The 20,012-nt window shown below is 34.3% G+C and overlaps 2 protein-coding genes and 1 long non-coding RNA gene across 3 annotated transcripts in view; 1 reads left to right on the top strand and 2 right to left on the bottom strand.

The window, feature by feature from the left end:
- The window catches only part of LOC127964884 (NACHT, LRR and PYD domains-containing protein 12-like), a 1,383,583-nt gene that overhangs the window by 62,848 nt on the left and 1,300,723 nt on the right, over positions 1-20,012 (top strand). The window lies entirely within an intron of this gene.
- LOC127964964 (uncharacterized) overlaps positions 1-20,012 on the bottom strand; it is a 528,628-nt gene that overhangs the window by 48,742 nt on the left and 459,874 nt on the right. The window lies entirely within an intron of this gene.
- On the bottom strand, positions 9,592-11,089 carry LOC127964934 (putative nuclease HARBI1). The gene is made up of 2 exons (XM_052565482.1): positions 9,978-11,089; positions 9,592-9,876 (listed from the first exon to the last, which is right to left on the bottom strand). Exons 1-2 carry the CDS (start codon positions 10,868-10,870, stop codon positions 9,732-9,734), a joined length of 1,038 nt encoding a protein of 345 aa, XP_052421442.1. The 5' UTR covers positions 10,871-11,089; the 3' UTR covers positions 9,592-9,731.

Raw genomic sequence — 20,012 nt, 5'->3', positions numbered from 1 at the left:
TATAATGCATTAATGAATAACAATAATTAAAATAAAATAATGTCAAGGTTTTGTGTTAATTCCAGCTATGTTGATTATTCTGTGAATAATTTTGGTTTTAGGTGCATATTCTTAATTCTTTGCAAAACAATCTGAACTGTTTGCTATTGAAAGGTTAGTATGAAGTTTAAATAAATAAAAACATTATATTCTTGACAAAACCTGTGTACAGTTTGTATTAATAATTTAAATTATTTACTTATATTAATTAATGGCCTAATTACCAGCTATCAGTTAAACATTCAAATCAGAACCAATATAAAACTGCAACGAAAACTATTAAATATATGCAAATAAAGACCAGTACAAACTTGCAATGGAACCATCAGAACCATTACAAAACTGACGGAAACCATTAAATTTGTTTTAATAAAGACCAATACAAACTTGTAATGGAACCATCAGAACCATTACAAAACTGACGGAAACCATTAAATTTGTTTTAATAAAGACCAATACCAACTTGTAATGGAACCATCAGAACCATTACAAAACCAACAGAAACCATTAAATTTGTTTTAATAAAGACCTATACAAACTTGTAATGGAACCATCAGAACCATTACAAAACCAACAGAAACCATTAAATTTGTTTTAATAAAGACCAATACAAACTTGTAATGGAACCGTCAGAACCATTACAAAACCAACGGAAACCATTAAATTTGTTTTAATAAACCCCAATACAAACTTGTAATGGAACCATTACAAAACCAACAGAAACCATTAAATTTGTTTTAATAAAGACCAATACAAACTTGTAATCGAACCATCAGAACCAATACAAAACTGTGATGGAAACCATTATGTGCAAATCGTGACCAATACAAACTTGTAATGGAAACCAATACAAACCAATAAATCCTAATGGAATATGCCCAAAACACACTACGTAATGGAAACCATTTGGTAATGGTTTTAATGGTTAATTGCTGATGGTTTGTAATGGTTTTGTAATGGAAACCATTAGAATTTCTGTAATGGTTTCTATTGTTTTTTTCAGCAGGGTATAGCGATTTATTTTTAGATACGTGATCTGAGATTTTCATAGAGTTGTTTTATGAACGCAGTAACTTTGAAATCAGCTCTGAAAGTTCCTGTCAGTGTTTAAAAACTAATTATGATTTAATAACATGTTGAATGAATTTGGTAAGAACGGTATTCTGTTTTATTTACATAGAGGTTATTAATATAGGCTGAAATATAGTGTTTTTTATAGTGTAAAGGTGAAATTATGGTGCATTGCTCGTTAAAAGTTAGGCTGTTAATATAATATAGAGAAAGATCATTCTAAATTATTTTTACTATATTAAAACGCATTTATTTTTTACATTGGTTGGTCGAAGTTTTCAGATTGTCACATCGGAGTCTGTTCGCTACTCGGTTGATTCAGATCGGCACTTCGGAGCATGTTCGCTACTTGGTTGATTCAGATCGGCACATCGGAGCATGTTCGCGACTCGGTTGATTCAGATCGGCACTTCGGAGCATGTTCGCGACTCGGTTGATTCAGATCGGCACTTCGGAGCATGTTCGGTCTCGGTTGATTCAGATCGGCACTTCGGAGCATGTTCGCGACTCGGTTGATTTAGATCGGCACTTCGGAGCATGTTCGTGTCTCGGTTGATTCAGATCGACACTTCGGAGCATGTCCTCGACTCGGTTGATTCAGATCGGCACTTCGGAGCATTTTCGCGACTCGGTTGATTCAGATCGGCACTTCGGAGCATGTTCGCGACTCCGTTGATTCAGATTGAGACTCCGGGGACTGTTTGTGATTTTTTTTTTTTTTAAATTCAGATCTGTACTTCGAAGCAAGAAGTGTTTGTCAAACAGTTCATTAGTGATAACTGAATATTTGGGCCTGAGGCTTTTTTTTTCTAACCTGTCGATTTGATTTTTAAATGATTTCAATGACAGGAAGTTGCATGTGTTGTGTTTTATGAATTGTGGATGGATTCATCAACTGAGAAATAAAGTTGAACAGAAATGATCATGAACTCTTAAAGATGATGATGAAAAGAAAAGGTAATATTGCATATAAAATTATATCCAAGTATGAACTAACTTGCACAATACTTTAAATATTCATACTCTACCCTAAATCAGTGAAAATGTTTGGCTCAGTTTACAAAAAGTGTACGTCAGACATCCTTTCATTATTATGCAACATAGTTTTCTCCTCAGATGAGTATTTAACGTCTTTATTCTTGTGGGGATTAGTGTGTAAGTGCTATACACAAACACACACACACACACACCGGTCAGAGTTTGGGATCAGATTGATTTTTTATGTGTTGTTGTTTTTTTACAGGCGTTTACTCATCAAAACTGCATTTATTTGATCAAAAATACAGGAAAAAAAGTGAAATATTATTATGAAGTAAAACAACTTTTTTATTTTAATATACATTAAAATCTATTTTATTTCTGTGATTGTCAGCATCATTCCTCCAGTCTTCAGTGTCACATGATCTTCACAAATCAGAATAATATGATGATTTATTATCAGAGTTGTGCTGCTGAAACGGTGATACTTCTTTCAGGATTCTTTGATGAATGAAATGTTAAAAAGAAGAGCATTTATTTAAAATATAAGTCTTTTCTAACAATAAACAATATAGTTCAAAAGTTTATAACTCTTTTAGGATGTATTAAATTGATAAGAAGTGAAATCAAAGATTAATATTGTTAGAAGAGATTTATATTTTGAATAAACGCTGTTATTTAAAAAAATATATATACATCGAAGAATCCGGAAAAAAGTAGTGCAGATTCCAAAATAATATTTGGCATCACAACTATTAATAATTATAATAATAAATCATCATATTAGACTGATTTCTGAAGATCATGTGACACTGAAGACTGGAGGAATGATGCTGAAAATACAGCTGCACATGACAGAAATAAATTATATTTTAAAGGATATTAAAATATAAACCATTATTTTATATATTTTATTTTGATAATTTTGAATTATTACTGAAATACAACCTTTTTTTGTATCAAACAGTTCATTGAACAATAATAAATGAATTACCTGAAGCTGACAATGAAGTAAATGTATAATAATTAGCAAAGATGATTAATTTAGCGCTGTAAACGCGCGTCAGACTCGCGTGAGGACCAAACACAGCAGAATGGTAGGAAACTTCACTCGTCTTATTATTTCTCTTTTACTATAGCGATTTATTTTTAGATACGTGGTCTGAGTCTTTCATAAAGTTGTTTTATAAACGCAGTAACTTTGAAATCAGCTCTGAAAGTTCCTGTCAGTTTTTAAAAACTAATTATGATTTAATAACATGTTAAATGAATTTGGTAAGAACGGTATTCTGTTTTATTTACATAGAGGTTATTAATATAGGCTGAAATATAGTGTTTTTTATAGTGTAAAGGTGATATTATGGTGCATTGCTCGTTAAAAGTTAGGCTGTTAATATAATATAGAGAAAGATCGTTCTAAATTATTTTTACTATATTATTCAAATCGAAACCATTATTTTATATATTTTATTTTAAAAGGTTTGAATTATTACTGATTTTTGACTGTAGCATCACTACCAATAGCCGCGTGTCGACATGTATAATAATTAGCACAGATGATTAATTTAGCGCTGTAAAGGCGCGTGTGAGGGGCGGAGACGCGCCGCGGAGCGTCAGACCCGCCTGAGGACTAAACACAGCAGAACGGTAGGAAACTTCTCTCCTCTTATTATTTCTCTTTTACTATAGCGATTTATTTTTAGATACGTGGTCTGAGTCTTTCATAGAGTTGTAGAGTTATTAGAGAAATAGAGTTATTTTTTACATTCTTTGGTCGAAGTTTTCAGATCGGGACTTCGGAGCCTGTTCGCGACTCGGTTGATTTAGATCGGCACTTCGGAGCATGTTCGCGACTCGGTTGATTTAGATCGGCACTTCGGAGCATGTTCGCGACTCGGTTGATTCAGATCGGCACTTCGGAGCATGTTCGCGTCTCGGTTGATTCAGATCGACACTTCGGAGCATGTTCGCGACTCGGTTGTTTCAGATCGGCACTTCGGAGCATTTTCGCGACTCGGTTGATTCAGATCGGCACTTCGGAGCATGTTCGCGACTCCGTTGATTCAGATTGAGACTCCGGGGACTGTTTGTGATTTTTTTTTTTTTTTTAATTCACATCTGTACTTCGAAGCAAGAAGTGTTTATCAAACAGTTCATTAGTGATAACTGGATATTTGGGCCTGAGGCTTTTTTTTCTAACCTGTCGATTTGATTTTTAAATTATTTCAATGACAGGAAGTTGCATGTGTTGTGTTTTATGAATTGTGGATGGATTTATCAACTGAGAAATAAATTTGAACAGAAATGATCATGAACTCTTAAAGATGACGATGAAAAGAAAAGGTAATATTGCATATAAAATTATATCCAAGTATGAACTAACTTGCGCAATACTTTAAATATTCTTACTCTACCCTAAATCAGTGAAAATGTTTGGCTCAGTTTACAGAAAGTGTACGTCACACAACCTTTCATTATTATGCAACATAGTTTTCTCCTCAGATGAGTATTTAACGTCTTTATTCTTGTGGGGATTAGTGTGTAAGTGCTATACACAAACACACACACACACACACACCGGTCAGAGTTTGGGATCAGATTGATTTTTTATGTGTTGTTGTTTTTTTACAGGAGTTTTACTCATCAAAACTGCATTTATTTGATTAAAAATACAGGAAAAAAAGTGAAATATTATTATGAAGTAAAACAACTTTTTTATTTTAATATACATTAAAATCTATTTTATTTCTGTGATTGTCAGCATCATTCCTCCAGTCTTCAGTGTCACATGATCTTCACAAATCAGAATAATATGATGATTTATTATCAGAGTTGTGCTGCTGAAACGGTGATACTTCTTTCAGGATTCTTTGATGAATGAAATGTTAAAAAGAAGAGCATTTATTTAAAATAGAAGTCTTTTCTAACAATAAACAATATAGTTCAAAAGTTTATAACTCTTTTAGGATGTATTAAATTGATAAGAAGTGAAATCAAAGATTAATATTGTTAGAAGAGATTTATATTTTGAATAAACGCTGTTATTTAAAAATATATATATACATTGAAGAATCCGGAAAAAAGTAGTGCAGATTCCAAAATAATATTTGGCATCACAACTATTAATAATTCTAATAATAAATCTTCATATTAGACTGATTTCTGAAGATCATGTGACACTGAAGACTGGAGGAATGATGCTGAAAATACAGCTGCACATCACAGTAATAAATTATATTTTAAAGGATATTAAAATATAAACCATTATTTTATATATTTTATTTGGATAATTTTGAATTATTACTGAAATACAACCATTTTTGTATCAAACAGTTCAATGAACAATAATAAAGGAATTACCTGAAGCTGACAATGAACTCCTCTTATTATTTCTCTTTTACTATAGCGATTTATTTTTAGATACGTGGTCTGAGTCTTTCATAGAGTTGTAGAGTTATTAGAGAAATAGAGTTATTTTTCACATTCTTTGGTCGAAGTTTTCAGATCGGGACTTCGGAGCCTGTTCGCGACTCGGTTGATTCAGATCGGCACTTCGGAGCATGTTCGCGACTCGGTTGATTAAGATCGGCACTTCGGAGCATGTTCGCGACTCGGTTGATTCAGATCGGCACTTCGGAGCATGTTCGCGTCTCGGTTGATTCAGATCGACACTTCGGAGCATGTTCGCGACTCGGTTGATTCAGATCGGCACTTCGGAGCATTTTCGCGACTCGGTTGATTCAGATCGGCACTTCGGAGCATGTTCGCCGTTGATTCAGATTGAGACTCCGGGGACTGTTTGTGATTTGAGTCTGAGTCTTTCATAGAGTTGTTTTATAAACGCAGTAACTTTGAAATCAGCTCTGAAAGTTCCTGTCAGTGTTTAAAAACTAATTATGATTTAATAACATGTTGAATGAATTTGGTAAGAACGGTATTCTGTTTTATTTACATAGAGGTTATTAATATAGGCTGAAATATAGTGTTTTTTATAGTGTAAAGGTGAAATTATCGTGCATTGCTCGTTAAAAGTTAGGCTGTTAATATAATATAGAGAAAGATCATTCCAAATTATTTTTACTATATTAAAACGCATTTATTTTTTACATTGGTTGGTCGAAGTTTTCAGATTGTCACATCGGAGTCTGTTCGCTACTCGGTTGATTCAGATCGGCACTTCGGAGCATGTTCGCGACTCGGTTGATTCAGATCGGCACTTCGGAGCATGTTCGCGACTCGGTTGATTCAGATCGGCACTTCGGAGCATGTTCGGTCTCGGTTGATTCAGATCAGCACTTCGGAGCATGTTCGCGTTTCGGTTGATTTAGATCGGCACTTCGGAGCATGTTCGTGTCTCGGTTGATTCAGATCGACACTTCGGAGCATGTCCTCGACTCGGTTGATTCAGATCGGCACTTCGGAGCATTTTCGCGACTCGGTTGATTCAGATCGGCACTTCGGAGCATGTTCGCGACTCCGTTGATTCAGATTGAGACTCCGGGGACTGTTTGTGATTTTTTTTTTTTTTAAATTCAGATCTGTACTTCGAAGCAAGAAGTGTTTGTCAAACAGTTCATTAGTGATAACTGAATATTTGGGCCTGAGGCTTTTTTTTTCTAACCTGTCGATTTGATTTTTAAATGATTTCAATGACAGGAAGTTGCATGTGTTGTGTTTTATGAATTGTGGATGGATTCATCAACTGAGAAATAAAGTTGAACAGAAATGATCATGAACTCTTAAAGATGATGATGAAAAGAAAAGGTAATATTGCATATAAAATTATATCTAAGTATGAACTAACTTGTGCAATACTTTAAATATTCTTACTCTACCCTAAATCAGTGAAAATGTTTGGCTCAGTTTACAGAAAGTGTACGTCACACATCCTTTCATTATTATGCAACATAGTTTTCTCCTCAGATGAGTATTTAACATCTTTATTCTTGTGGGGATTAGTGTGTAAGTGCTATACACAAACACACACACACACACACACACACACACCGGTCAGAGTTTGGGATCAGATTGATTTTTTATGTGTTGTTGTTGTTGTTGTTGGAGTTTACTCGTCAAAACTGCATTTATTTGATCAAAAATACAGGAAAAAAGTGAAATATTATTATGAAGTAAAACAACTTTTTTATTTTAATATACATTAAAATCTATTTTATTTCTGTGATTGTCAGCATCATTCCTCCAGTCTTCAGTGTCACATGATCTTCACAAATCAGAATAATATGATGATTTATTATCAGAGTTGTGCTGCTGAAACTGTGATACTTCTTTCAGGATTCTTTGATGAATGAAATGTTAAAAAGAAGAGCATTTATTTAAAATAGAAGTCTTTTCTAACAATAAACAATATAGTTCAAAAGTTTATAACTCTTTTAGGATGTATTAAATTGATAAGAAGTGAAATCAAAGATTAATATTGTTAGAAGAGATTTATATTTTGAATAAACGCTGTTCTTTTAAAAAATATATATACATTGAAGAATCCGGAAAAAAGTATGCAGATTCCAAAATAATATTTGGCATCACAACTATTAATAATTCTAATAATAAATCATCATATTAAACTGATTTCTGAAGATCATGTGACACTGAAGACTGGAGGAATGATGCTGAAAATACAGCTGCACATCACAGTAATGAATTATATTTTAAAGGATATTAAAATATAAACCATTATTTTATATATTTTATTTTGATAATTTTGAATTATTACTGAAATACAACCTTTTTTTTGTATCAAACAGTTCATTGAACAATAATAAATGAATAACCTGAAGCCGACAATGAAGTAAATGTATAATACTTAGCAAATATGATTAATTTAGTGCTGTAAACGCGCCTTTTATGGGGCGGAGACGCGCCGCTGAGAGCCAGAAGCACGTGAGGACCAAACACAGCAGAACGGTAGGAAACTTCACTCCTCTTATTATTTCTCTTTTACTATAGCGATTTATTTTTAGATATGTGGTCTGAGTCTTTCATAGAGTTGTAGAGTTATTAGAGAAATAGAGTTATTTTTTACATTCTTTGGTCGAAGTTTTAAGATCGGGACTTCGGAGCCTGTTCGCGACTCGGTTGATTCAGATCGGCACTTCGGAGCATGTTCGCGACTCGGGGCCGGTTTCACAAAGATAGACTTTGACTATGACTTAGATATAGTTGATAGTCAGACTTCAGATAGACATCTAATTCAGACCATTGCACAAAGCACTTAAGACTCTGACTATCTCAAGTAGGACTACACTGCAGTGCATTCTGGGTAAAATAAGACACTTTTCAAAACAAAAAACATGGCGGATCGAGTAAGCGCATTTAACCGGTCAGTTCAGTTTACCCCAGCAGAAAATATGTGTTTGTTGGAGGAGTATAATAGTTACAAGGACATTTTACTAGGGAAATTTAGCGGAGGAGAATGTAGTAACAAGAAGAAATTTTTAATTTGGAAAAAGATTTCCGCGACAGTAAACAGCATTAATCCGACCGTTGAGCGCAGCGTTAAAGACGTACAGAAAAGATATAAAAACATGGTGCAAGATGCCAAAAAGGAAATATTTTAGAGGAAATACCCAAAAACGGGAGGAGGACCCCAAGAGAAACTTAAAGACACCACTGAAATGGTGATGAATATATATGGTGGACAGTCGCCGATGTTCTGGGGGATAAGCGGAGGACGGGAAAGTGGAGTGTGTGGAGCCGTCAACACTGACGTAACCGGCGGAGTTCCCTCAGCCACTGACAGCAGCACCCCGCCGCCACATCAAGAGGAAGAGCCAGACAGTCAAGATGAGAATACAGGTAACAGCGGGTGATTGTTATAAATAAATCAGTTTGGTTTTTCCTTTTGCTTTATTGCCTTCGATTTGATGCTTATAAAGTCAAGTTGATGATGTATGCTAATATGAACCGGTAATAATGTATGCTAATGTGAACCGGTAAGCTTGCTATCCAGCAAATCATGTGAACAACGTAATGACTCAGCCTATAATAGAAGGAACCTACAAGTAATAAAATGTTATGTTCTTATTTTTTTTAGTGACCCTGTCTTTGAATTGGGACCGAAGCGAGGCAGTGGTGGAGGAGCCGGCTGAGAGACGTGAGGGGACAGGAGATGAAGAGTCTGAGTCAGCGTCAGCATCAGCTACAGCTACAGCTACAGCTCCTGGTCCCATGGGTTGCACAACGGTGTTCAGAGGAACAACCATGTCAATGGTGCTAGACAAACAATACAGGAATCTTCAACTGGAAGAGAAGAAATTGCTGCTAGAGATTGAAGTTTTACAGCTTCAGAGAGATAAATTAAAATTAGAGCTTCACAAACAGTCGCTGGAGTCCTGAATATCTTTGAGTAGCCTACTAATTTATTTAATAATTTATTGAACGAACAGTATATCACTTGTTTTGTGAGTTAATAGTTTTTCAGTTTATATAGTAAGTTGTACTTTTAATAACCTTGAAGATTTTGATATGAATGAAATGAGACTTGAATGTAATTTATAGAATAATTTATTGAATGAACAGTATGTCACTTGAGAAACCTTAAAAAATAAATTTTTATATTTATTAAGTTGTTTGCTACTCATTTAAGCCTAATAGGTAAAGACAGGCAACATGATTTTTTCAATGTTTCAGACATTGAAAATCCTGTCAACGTACATCTGACGCACATATCGACCAGTTCCATTCTGCTCCTCTAAATCTTCTCTATCCTCCAGTTCATTGAGATTGTCATCTCTGATATCCTCACCTTCAGGCTCAGGTAGCCGGAGATCCCTAATGATTAATTAGTTTAGAAGCATGTTGGTAAATAGTAATTCAATTAGGCCTATTGAAAATGGATGGCAATGTGGATTTTGTTTTTTAGGTAGGCCTACCTCGCTATGTTATGCAGCACTACAGTTGCACAGATGATGTTACACACTCTGTCAGGTGCCATTCGCAATTCCCCATGTAGGCAATGAAAACGCCTCTTCAGTACACCAAATGCCCGCTCTACAGTGTTACGAGTTGAACAGTGTGCTGTGTTGTAGTTTCTCTGTGCAAGTGTAGTAGGATTCAGGAAGGGAGTAAGGAGCCAAGGTTTTAGAGGGTAGCCCGAGTCCCCCAACAGGACCCCATCGATAATGCCTTGCTCAAATGCTAGACAGAGTTGAGAATTTTGCAGAATTCGAGAGTCATGAAGGGATCCAGGCCAGCGGGCCACACAGTTGAGGAACCGGAGATCAGAATCACAAACAGCCTGAATGTTTAGGCTGTGATATCCTTTTCTATTGACAAACAAATGTTCATGAGCAGGTGGAGCCTGGATTCTGACATGTGTCCCATCAATTGCTCCAACAACATTGGGAAATCTTGCTATGCTGAAGAACCCTCTTTTGAGTTTGTTCAGCTCAGCCATTTGGTTTGGGAACTGAGGGAGCTTATTTGAAAGTGCCCTTGATACCCTGTATACCACCCGTGACACAGAAGCTTTGCTGAGACCCACTGTGTCACCAACAGTATTCAGAAAACTTCCTGTAGCATAAAATCTCAAAGCAGTGCAAACCTGTAGCACTGCTGGGATACTGTGGCTCCTTGAAGTGGCAGGGCTCAGTACTTCAGCTAATTCATCTGTCAGACTCAGTATAACTTCTTTGGGCAAACGAAACCGACTGATGAAGTCCTCATTATTATACATTTCCAGTAGGTTACTGCGGTCCCTAAAAACCCTTTCCCTTCTCATAGCTCTCTCCATAACGTTGTCAGCAAACCACAAATTATGAGCCATTTTCCCCTTTTCTCTTGGCTGTTTGTTTCTGCTGGTTGCCAAGGTAACAGAGTCTTAGACCTAAGTTAGCCTGGGGGTAAGGTGTCTAATTTTTTTGGTCTAAATTAAGTCAGTCTTTATCTTTGTGAAACAGTCTAACTTGCATTAGACTAGTCTATGAGTAAATTTTAGACTTGTCTAACACTATAGACCGGTCTGAATAGCTTTGTGAAACCGGCCCCAGGTTGATTAAGATCGGCACTTCGGAGCATTTTCGCGACTCGGTTGATTCAGATCGACACTTCGGAGCATTTTCGCGACTCCGTTGATTCAGATCGGCACTTCTGAGCATGTTCGCGACTCCGTTGATTCAGATTGAGACTCTGGGGACTGTTTGTGATTTTTTTTTTTTTTTTTTTTTTTTTTTTTTAATTCACATCTGTACTTCGAAGCAAGAAGTGTTTGTCAAACAGTTCATTAGTGATAACTGAATATTTGGGCCTGAGGCTTTTTTTTCTAACCTGTCGATTTGATTTTTAAATTATTTCAATGACAGGAAGTTGCATGTGTTGTGTTTTATGAATTGTGGATGGATTTATCAACTGAGAAATAAATTTGAACAGAAATGATCATGAACTCTTAAAGATGATGATGAAAAGAACAGGTAATATTGTATATAAAATTATATCCAAGTATGAACTAACTTACGCAATACTTTAAATATTCTTACTCTACCCTAAATCAGTGAAAATGTTTGGCTCAGTTTACAGAAAGTGTACGTCACACATCCTTTCATTATTATGCAACATAGTTTTCTCCTCAGATGAGTATTTAACATCTTTATTCTTGTGGGGATTAGTGTGTAAGTGCTATACACAAACAAACACACACACACACACACCGGTCAGAGATTGGGATCAGATTGATTTTTTATGTGTTGTTGTTGTTGGAGTTTACTCGTCAAAACTGCATTTATTTGAACAAAAATACAGGAAAAAAGTGAAATATTATTATGAAGTAAAACAACTTTTTTATTTTAATATACATTAAAATCTATTTTATTTCTGTGATTGTCAGCATCATTCCTCCAGTCTTCAGTGTCACATGATCTTCACAAATCAGAATAATATGATGATTTATTATCAGAGTTGTGCTGCTGAAACTGTGATACTTCTTTCAGGATTCTTTGATGAATGAAATGTTAAAAAGAAGAGCATTTATTTAAAATAGAAGTCTTTTCTAACAATAAACAATATAGTTCAAAAGTTTATAACTCTTTTAGGATGTATTAAATTGATAAGAAGTGAAATCAAAGATTAATATTGTTAGAAGAGATTTATATTTTGAATAAACGCTGTTCTTTTAAAAAAATATATATACATTGAAGAATCCGGAAAAAAGTATCGCAGATTCCAAAATAATATTTGGCATCACAACTATTAATAATTCTAATAATAAATCATCATATTAAACTGATTTCTGAAGATCATGTGACACTGAAGACTGGAGGAATGATGCTGAAAATACAGCTGCACATCACAGTAATAAATTATATTTTAATATCCTTTAAAATATAATTTATTACTGTGATGTGCAGCTGATGTGCACTCCTCTTATTATTTCTCTTTTACTATAGCGATTTATTTTTAGATACGTGGTCTGAGTCTTTCATATAGTTGTAGAGTTATTGGAGAAATAGAGTTATTTTTTACATTCTTTGGTCGAAGTTTTCAGATCGGGACTTCGGAGCCTGTTCGCGACTCGGTTGATTCAGATCGGCACTTCGGAGCATGTTCGCGACTCGGTTGATTAAGATCGGCACTTCGGAGCATGTTCGCGACTCGGTTGGTTCAGATGGGCACTTCGGAGCATGTTCGCGACTCCGTTGATTCAGATTGAGACTTCGGGGACTGTTTGTGATTTTTTTTTTTTTTTAATTCACATCTGTACTTCGAAGCAAGAAGTGTTTGTCAAACAGTTCATTAGTGATAACTGAATATTTGGGCCTGAGGCTCTTTTTTCTAACCTGTCGATTTGATTTTTAAATTATTTCAATGACAGGAAGTTGCATGTGTTGTGTTTTATGAATTGTGGATGGATTTATCAACTGAGAAATAAATTTGAACAGAAATGATCATGAACTCTTAAAGATGATGATGAAAAGAAAAGGTAATATTGCATATAAAATTATATCCAAGTATGAACTAACTTGCGCAATACTTTAAATATTCTTACTCTACCCTAAATCAGTGAAAATGTTTGGCTCAGTTTACAGAAAGTGTACGTCACACATCCTTTCATTATTATGCAACATAGTTTTCTCCTCAGATGAGTATTTAACATCTTTATTCTTGTGGGGATTAGTGTGTAAGTGCTATACACAAACACACACACACACCGGTCAGAGTTTGGGATCAGATTGATTTTTTATGTGTTGTTGTTGTTGTTTTTACAGGAGTTTACTCATCAAAACTGCATTTATTTGATCAAAAATACAGGAAAAAAGTGAAATATTATTATGAAGTAAAACAACTTTTTTATTTTAATATACATTAAAATCTATTTTATTTCTGTGATTGTCAGCATCATTCCTCCAGTGTTCAGTGTCACATGATCTTCACAAATCAGAATAATATGATGATTTATTACCAGAGTTGTGCTGCGGAAACTGTGATACTTCTTTCAGGATTCTTTGATGAAAGAAATGTTAAAAAGAAAAGCATTTATTTAAAACAGAAGTCTTTTCTAACAATAAACAATAGAGTTCAAAAATTTGTAACTCTTTTAGGATGTATTAAATTGATAAGAAGTGAAATCAAAGATTAATATTGTTAGAAGAGATTTATATTTTTAATAAACGCTGTTCTTAAAAAAAAAAAGTATACATCGAAGAATCCGGAAAAAGTATCGCAGATTCCAAAATAATATTTGGTATCACAACTATTAATAATTCTAATAATAAATCATCATATTAGACTGATTTCTGAAGATCATGTGACACTGAAGACTGGAGGAATGATGCTGAAAATACAGCTGCACATCACAGTAATAAATTATATTTTAAAGGATATTAAAATATAAACCATTATTTTATATATTTTATTTTGATAATTTTGAATTATTACTGAAATACAACCTTTTTTTGTATCAAACAGTTCATTGAACAATAATAAATGAATAACCTGAAGCCGACAATGAAGTAAATGTATAATAATTAGCAAATATGATTAATTTAGTGCTGTAAACGCGCCTGTTATGGGGCGGAGACGCGCCGCTGAGAGTCAGAAGCACGTGAGGACCAAACACAGCAGAACGGTAGGAAACTTCACTCCTCTTATTATTTCTCTTTTACTATAGCGATTTATTTTTAGATATGTGGTCTGAGTCTTTCATAGAGTTGTAGAGTTATTAGAGAAATAGAGTTATTTTTTACATTCTTTGGTCGAAGTTTTAAGATCGGGACTTCGGAGCCTGTTCGCGACTCGGTTGATTCAGATCGGCACTTCGGAGCATGTTCGCGACTCGGTTGATTAAGATCGGCACTTCGGAGCATGTTCGCGACTCGGTTGATTCAGATGGGCACTTCGGAGCATGTTCGCGTCTGGGTGATTCAGATCGACACTTCGGAGCATTTTCGCGACTCCGTTGATTCCGATCGGCACTTCGGAGCATGTTCGCGACTCCGTTGATTCAGATTGAGACTCCGGGGACTGTTTGTGATTTTTTTTTTTTTTTTTTTTTAATTCACATCTGTACTTAGAAGCAAGAAGTGTTTGTCAAACAGTTCATTAGTGATAACTGAATATTTGGGCCTGAGGCTTTTTTTTCTAACCTGTCGATTTGATTTTTAAATTATTTCAATGACAGGAAGTTGCATGTGTTGTGTTTTATGAATTGTGGATGGATTTATCAACTGAGAAATAAATTTGAACAGAAATGATCATGAACTCTTAAAGATGATGATGAAAAGAACAGGTAATATTGTATATAAAATTATATCCAAGTATGAACTAACTTGCGCAATACTTTAAATATTCTTACTCTACCCTAAATCAGTGAAAATGTTTGGCTCAGTTTACAGAAAGTGTACCTCACACATCCTTTCATTATTATGCAACATAGTTTTCTCCTCAGATGAGGATTTAACATCTTTATTCTTGTGGGGATTAGTGTGTAAGTGCTATACACAAACAAACACACACACACACACACACACCGGTCAGAGTTTGGGATCAGATTGATTTTTTATGTGTTGTTGTTGTTGGAGTTTACTCGTCAAAACTGCATTTATTTGAACAAAAATACAGGAAAAAAGTGAAATATTATTATGAAGTAAAACAACTTTTTTATTTTAATATAAATTAAAATCTATTTTATTTCTGTGATTGTCAGCATCATTCCTCCAGTCTTCAGTGTCACATGATCTTCACAAATCAGAATAATATGATGATTTATTATCAGAGTTGTGCTGCTGAAACTGTGATACTTCTTTCAGGATTCTTTGATGAATGAAATGTTAAAAAGAAGAGCATTTATTTAAAATAGAAGTCTTTTCTAACAATAAACAATATAGTTCAAAAGTTTATAACTCTTTTAGGATGTATTAAATTGATAAGAAGTGAAATCAAAGATTAATATTGTTAGAAGAGATTTATATTTTGAATAAACGCTGTTCTTTTAAAAATATATATATACATTGAAGAATCCGGAAAAAAGTATCGCAGATTCCAAAATAATATTTGGCATCACAACTATTAATAATTCTAATAATAAATCATCATATTAGACTGATTTCTGAAGATCATGTGACACTGAAGACTGGAGGAATGATGCTGAAAATACAGCTGCACATCACAGTAATAAATTATATTTTAAAGGATATTAAAATATAAACCATTATTTTATATATTTTATTTGGATAATTTTGAATTATTACTGAAATACAACCTTTTTTTGTATCAAACAGTTCATTGAACAATAATAAATGAATTACCTGAAGCCGACAATGAAGTAAATGTATAATAATTAGCAAATATGATTAATTTAGTGCTGTAAACGCGCGTGTGATGGGGCGGAGACGCGCCGCTGAGAGTCAGAAGCGCGTGAGGACCAAACACAGCAGAACGGTAGGAAACTTCACTCCTCTTATTATTTCTCTTTTACTATAGCGATTTATTTTTAGATACGTGGTCTGAGTCTTTCATAGAGTTGTAGAGTTATTAAAGAAATAGAGTTATTTTTTACATTCGTTGGTCGAAGTTTTAAGATCGGGACTTCGGAGCCTGTTCGCGACTCGGTTGATTCAGATCGGCACTTCGGAGCATGTTCGCGACTCGGTTGATTAAGATCGGCACTTCGGAGCATGTTCGCGACTCGGTTGATTCAGATGGGCACTTCGGAGCATGTTCGCGTCTGGGTGATTCAGATCGACACTTCGGAGCATTTTCGCGACTCCGTTGATTCAGATCGGCACTTCGGAGCATGTTCGCGACTCCGTTGATTCAGATTGAGACTCCGGGGACTGTTTGTGATTTTTTTTTTTTTTTTTTTTTTTTTTTAATTCACATCTGTACTTCGAAGCAAGAAGTGTTTGTCAAACAGTTCATTAGTGATAACTGAATATTTGGGCCTGAGGCTTTTTTTTTCTAACCTGTCGATTTGATTTTTAAATTATTTCAATGACAGGAAGTTGCATGTGTTGTGTTTTATGAATTGTGGATGGATTTATCAACTGAGAAATAAATTTGAACAGAAATGATCATGAACTCTTAAAGATGATGATGAAAAGAAAAGGTAATATTGCATATAAAATTATATCCAAGTATGAACTAACTTGTGCAATACTTTAAATATTCTTACTCTACCCTAAATCAGTGAAAATGTTTGGCTCAGTTTACAGAAAGTGTACGTCACACATCCTTTCATTATTATGCAACATAGTTTTCTCCTCAGATGAGTATTTAACATCTTTATTCTTGTGGGGATTAGTGTGTAAGTGCTATACACAAACACACACACACACACACACACACCGGTCAGAGTTTGGGATCAGATTGATTTTTTATGTGTTGTTGTTGTTGTTGTTGGAGTTTACTCGTCAAAACTGCATTTATTTGATCAAAAATACAGGAAAAAAGTGAAATATTATTATGAAGTAAAACAACTTTTTTATTTTAATATACATTAAAATCTATTTTATTTCTGTGATTGTCAGCATCATTCCTCCAGTCTTCAGTGTCACATGATCTTCACAAATCAGAATAATATGATGATTTATTATCAGAGTTGTGCTGCTGAAACTGTGATACTTCTTTCAGGATTCTTTGATGAATGAAATGTTAAAAAGAAGAGCATTTATTTAAAATAGAAGTCTTTTCTAACAATAAACAATATAGTTCAAAAGTTTATAACTCTTTTAGGATGTATTAAATTGATAAGAAGTGAAATCAAAGATTAATATTGTTAGAAGAGATTTATATTTTGAATAAACGCTGTTCTTTAAAAAAATATATATACATTGAAGAATCCGGAAAAAAGTATCGCAGATTCCAAAATAATATTTGGCATCACAACTATTAATAATTCTAATAATAAATCATCATATTAGACTGATTTCTGAAGATCATGTGACACTGAAGACTGGAGGAATGATGCTGAAAATACAGCTGCACATCACAGTAATAAATTATATTTTAAAGGATATTAAAATATAAACCATTATTTTATATATTTTATTTGGATAATTTTGAATTATTACTGAAATACAAACATTTTTGTATCAAACAGTTCAATGAACAATAATAAAGGAATTACCTGAAGCTGACAATGAACTCCTCTTATTATTTCTCTTTTACTATAGCGATTTATTTTTAGATACGTGGTCTGAGTCTTTCATAGAGTTGTAGAGTTATTAGAGAAATAGAGTTATTTTTCACATTCTTTGGTCGAAGTTTTCAGATCGGGACTTCGGAGCCTGTTCGCGACTCGGTTGATTCAGATCGGCACTTCGGAGCATGTTCGCGACTCGGTTGATTAAGATCGGCACTTCGGAGCATGTTCGCGTCTCGGTTGATTCAGATCGGCACTTCGGAGCATGTTTGCGACTCGGTTGATTCAGATCGGCACTTCGGAGCATTTTCGCGACTCGGATGATTCAGATCGGCACTTCGGAGCATGTTCGCGACTCCGTTGATTCAGATTGAGACTCCGGGGACTGTTTGTGATTTGAGTCTGAGTGTTTCATAGAGTTGTTTTATAAACGCAGTAACTTTGAAATCAGCTCTGAAAGTTCCTGTCAGTTTTTAAAAACTAATTATGATTTAATAACATGTTAAATGAATTTGGTAAGAACGGTATTCTGTTTTATTTACATAGAGGTTATTAATATAGGCTGAAATATAGTGTTTTTTATAGTGTAAAGGTGATATTATGGTGCATTGCTCGTTAAAAGTTAGGCTGTTAATATAATATAGAGAAAGATCGTTCTAAATTATTTTTACTATATTATTCAAATCGAAACCATTATTTTATATATTTTATTTTAAAAGGTTTGAATTATTACTGATTTTTGACTGTAGCATCACTACCAATAGCCGCGTGTCGACATGTATAATAATTAGCACAGATGATTAATTAAGCGCTGTAAACGCGCGTGTGAGGGGCGGAGACGCGCCGCGGAGCGTCATACGCGCGTGAGGACCAAACACAGCAGAATTGTAGGAAACTTCACTCCTCTTATTATTTCTCTTTTACTATAGCGATTTATTTTTAGATACGTGGTCTGAGTCTTTCATAGAGTTGTTTTATAAACGCAGTAACTTTGAAATCAACTCTGAAAGTTCCTGTCAGTTTTTAAAAACTAATTATGAATTAATAACATGTTAAATGAATTTGGTAAGAACGGTATTCTGTTTTATTTACATAGAGGTTATTAATATAGGCTGAAATATAGTGTTTTTTATAGTGTAAAGGTGATATTATGGTGCATTGCTCGTTAAAAGTTAGGCTGTTGATATAATATAGAGAAAGATCGTTCTAAATTATTTTTACTATATTATTCAAATCGAAACCATTATTTTATATATTTTATTTTAAAAGGTTTGAATTATTACTGATTTTTGACTGTAGCATCACTACCAAGCGTGTCGACATGTATAATAATTAGCACAGATGATTAATTTAGCGCTGTAAACGCGCGTGTGAGGGGCGGAGACGCGCCGCGGAGCGTCAGACGCGCGTGAGGACCAAACACAGCAGAATGGCATGGAAACTTCACTCCTCTTATTATTTCTCTTTTACTATAGCGATTTATTTTTAGATACGTGATCTGAGTCTTTCATAGAGTTGTTTTATGAACGCAGTAACTTTGAAATCAGCTCTGAAAGTTCCTGTCAGTGTTTAAAAACTAATTATGATTTAATAACATGTTGAATGAATTTGGTAAGAACGGTATTCTGTTTTATTTACATAGAGGTTATTAATATAGGCTGAAATATAGTGTTTTTTATAGTGTAAAGGTGAAATTATGGTGCATTGCTAGTTAAAAGTTAGGCTGTTAATATGATATAGAGAAAGATCATTCTAAATTATTTTTACTATATTAAAACGCATTTATTTTTTACATTCGTTGGTCGAAGTTTTCAGATTGTCACATCGGAGTCTGTTCGCTACTCGCTTGATTCAGATCGGCACTTCGGAGCCTGTTCGCGACTCGGTTGATTCAGATCGGCACTTTCGGAGCATGTTCGCGACTCGGTTGATTCAGATCGGCACTTCGGAGCATGCTCGCGACTCCGTTGATTCAGATTGAGTCTCCGGGGACTGTTTGTGATTTTTTTTTTTTTTTAATTCAGATCTGTACTTCGAAGCAAGAAGTGTTTGTCAAACAGTTCATTAGTGATAACTGAATATTTGGGCCTGAGGCTTTTTTTTCTAACCTGTCGATTTGATTTTTAAATGATTTCAATGACAGGAAGTTGCATGTGTTGTGTTTTATGAATTGTGGATGGATTTATCAACTGAGAAATAAAGTTGAACAGAAATGATCATGAACTCTTAAAGATGATGATGAAAAGAAAAGGTAATATTGCATATAAAATTATATCCAAGTATGAACTAACTTGTGCAATACTTTAAATATCTAATATAATCACGTTCATTATTA

This window comes from Carassius gibelio, chromosome B9 (assembly GCF_023724105.1).
Source record: "Carassius gibelio isolate Cgi1373 ecotype wild population from Czech Republic chromosome B9, carGib1.2-hapl.c, whole genome shotgun sequence".
Lineage (NCBI taxonomy): Eukaryota > Metazoa > Chordata > Actinopteri > Cypriniformes > Cyprinidae > Carassius > Carassius gibelio.
This window is presented reverse-complemented; position numbering and strand designations above follow the sequence as displayed.

Excerpts from the sequence above, each read along its gene's own strand:
- LOC127964934 (XM_052565482.1), bottom strand. The coding sequence starts at position 10,870 with ATGGCTCATAATTTGTGGTTTGCTGACAACGTTATGGAGAGAGCTATG. Across the intron at positions 9,877-9,977 it reads GTGCTGCATAACATAGCGAG|GGATCTCCGGCTACCTGAGC; the intron begins GTAGGCCTACCT and ends ATTAATCATTAG.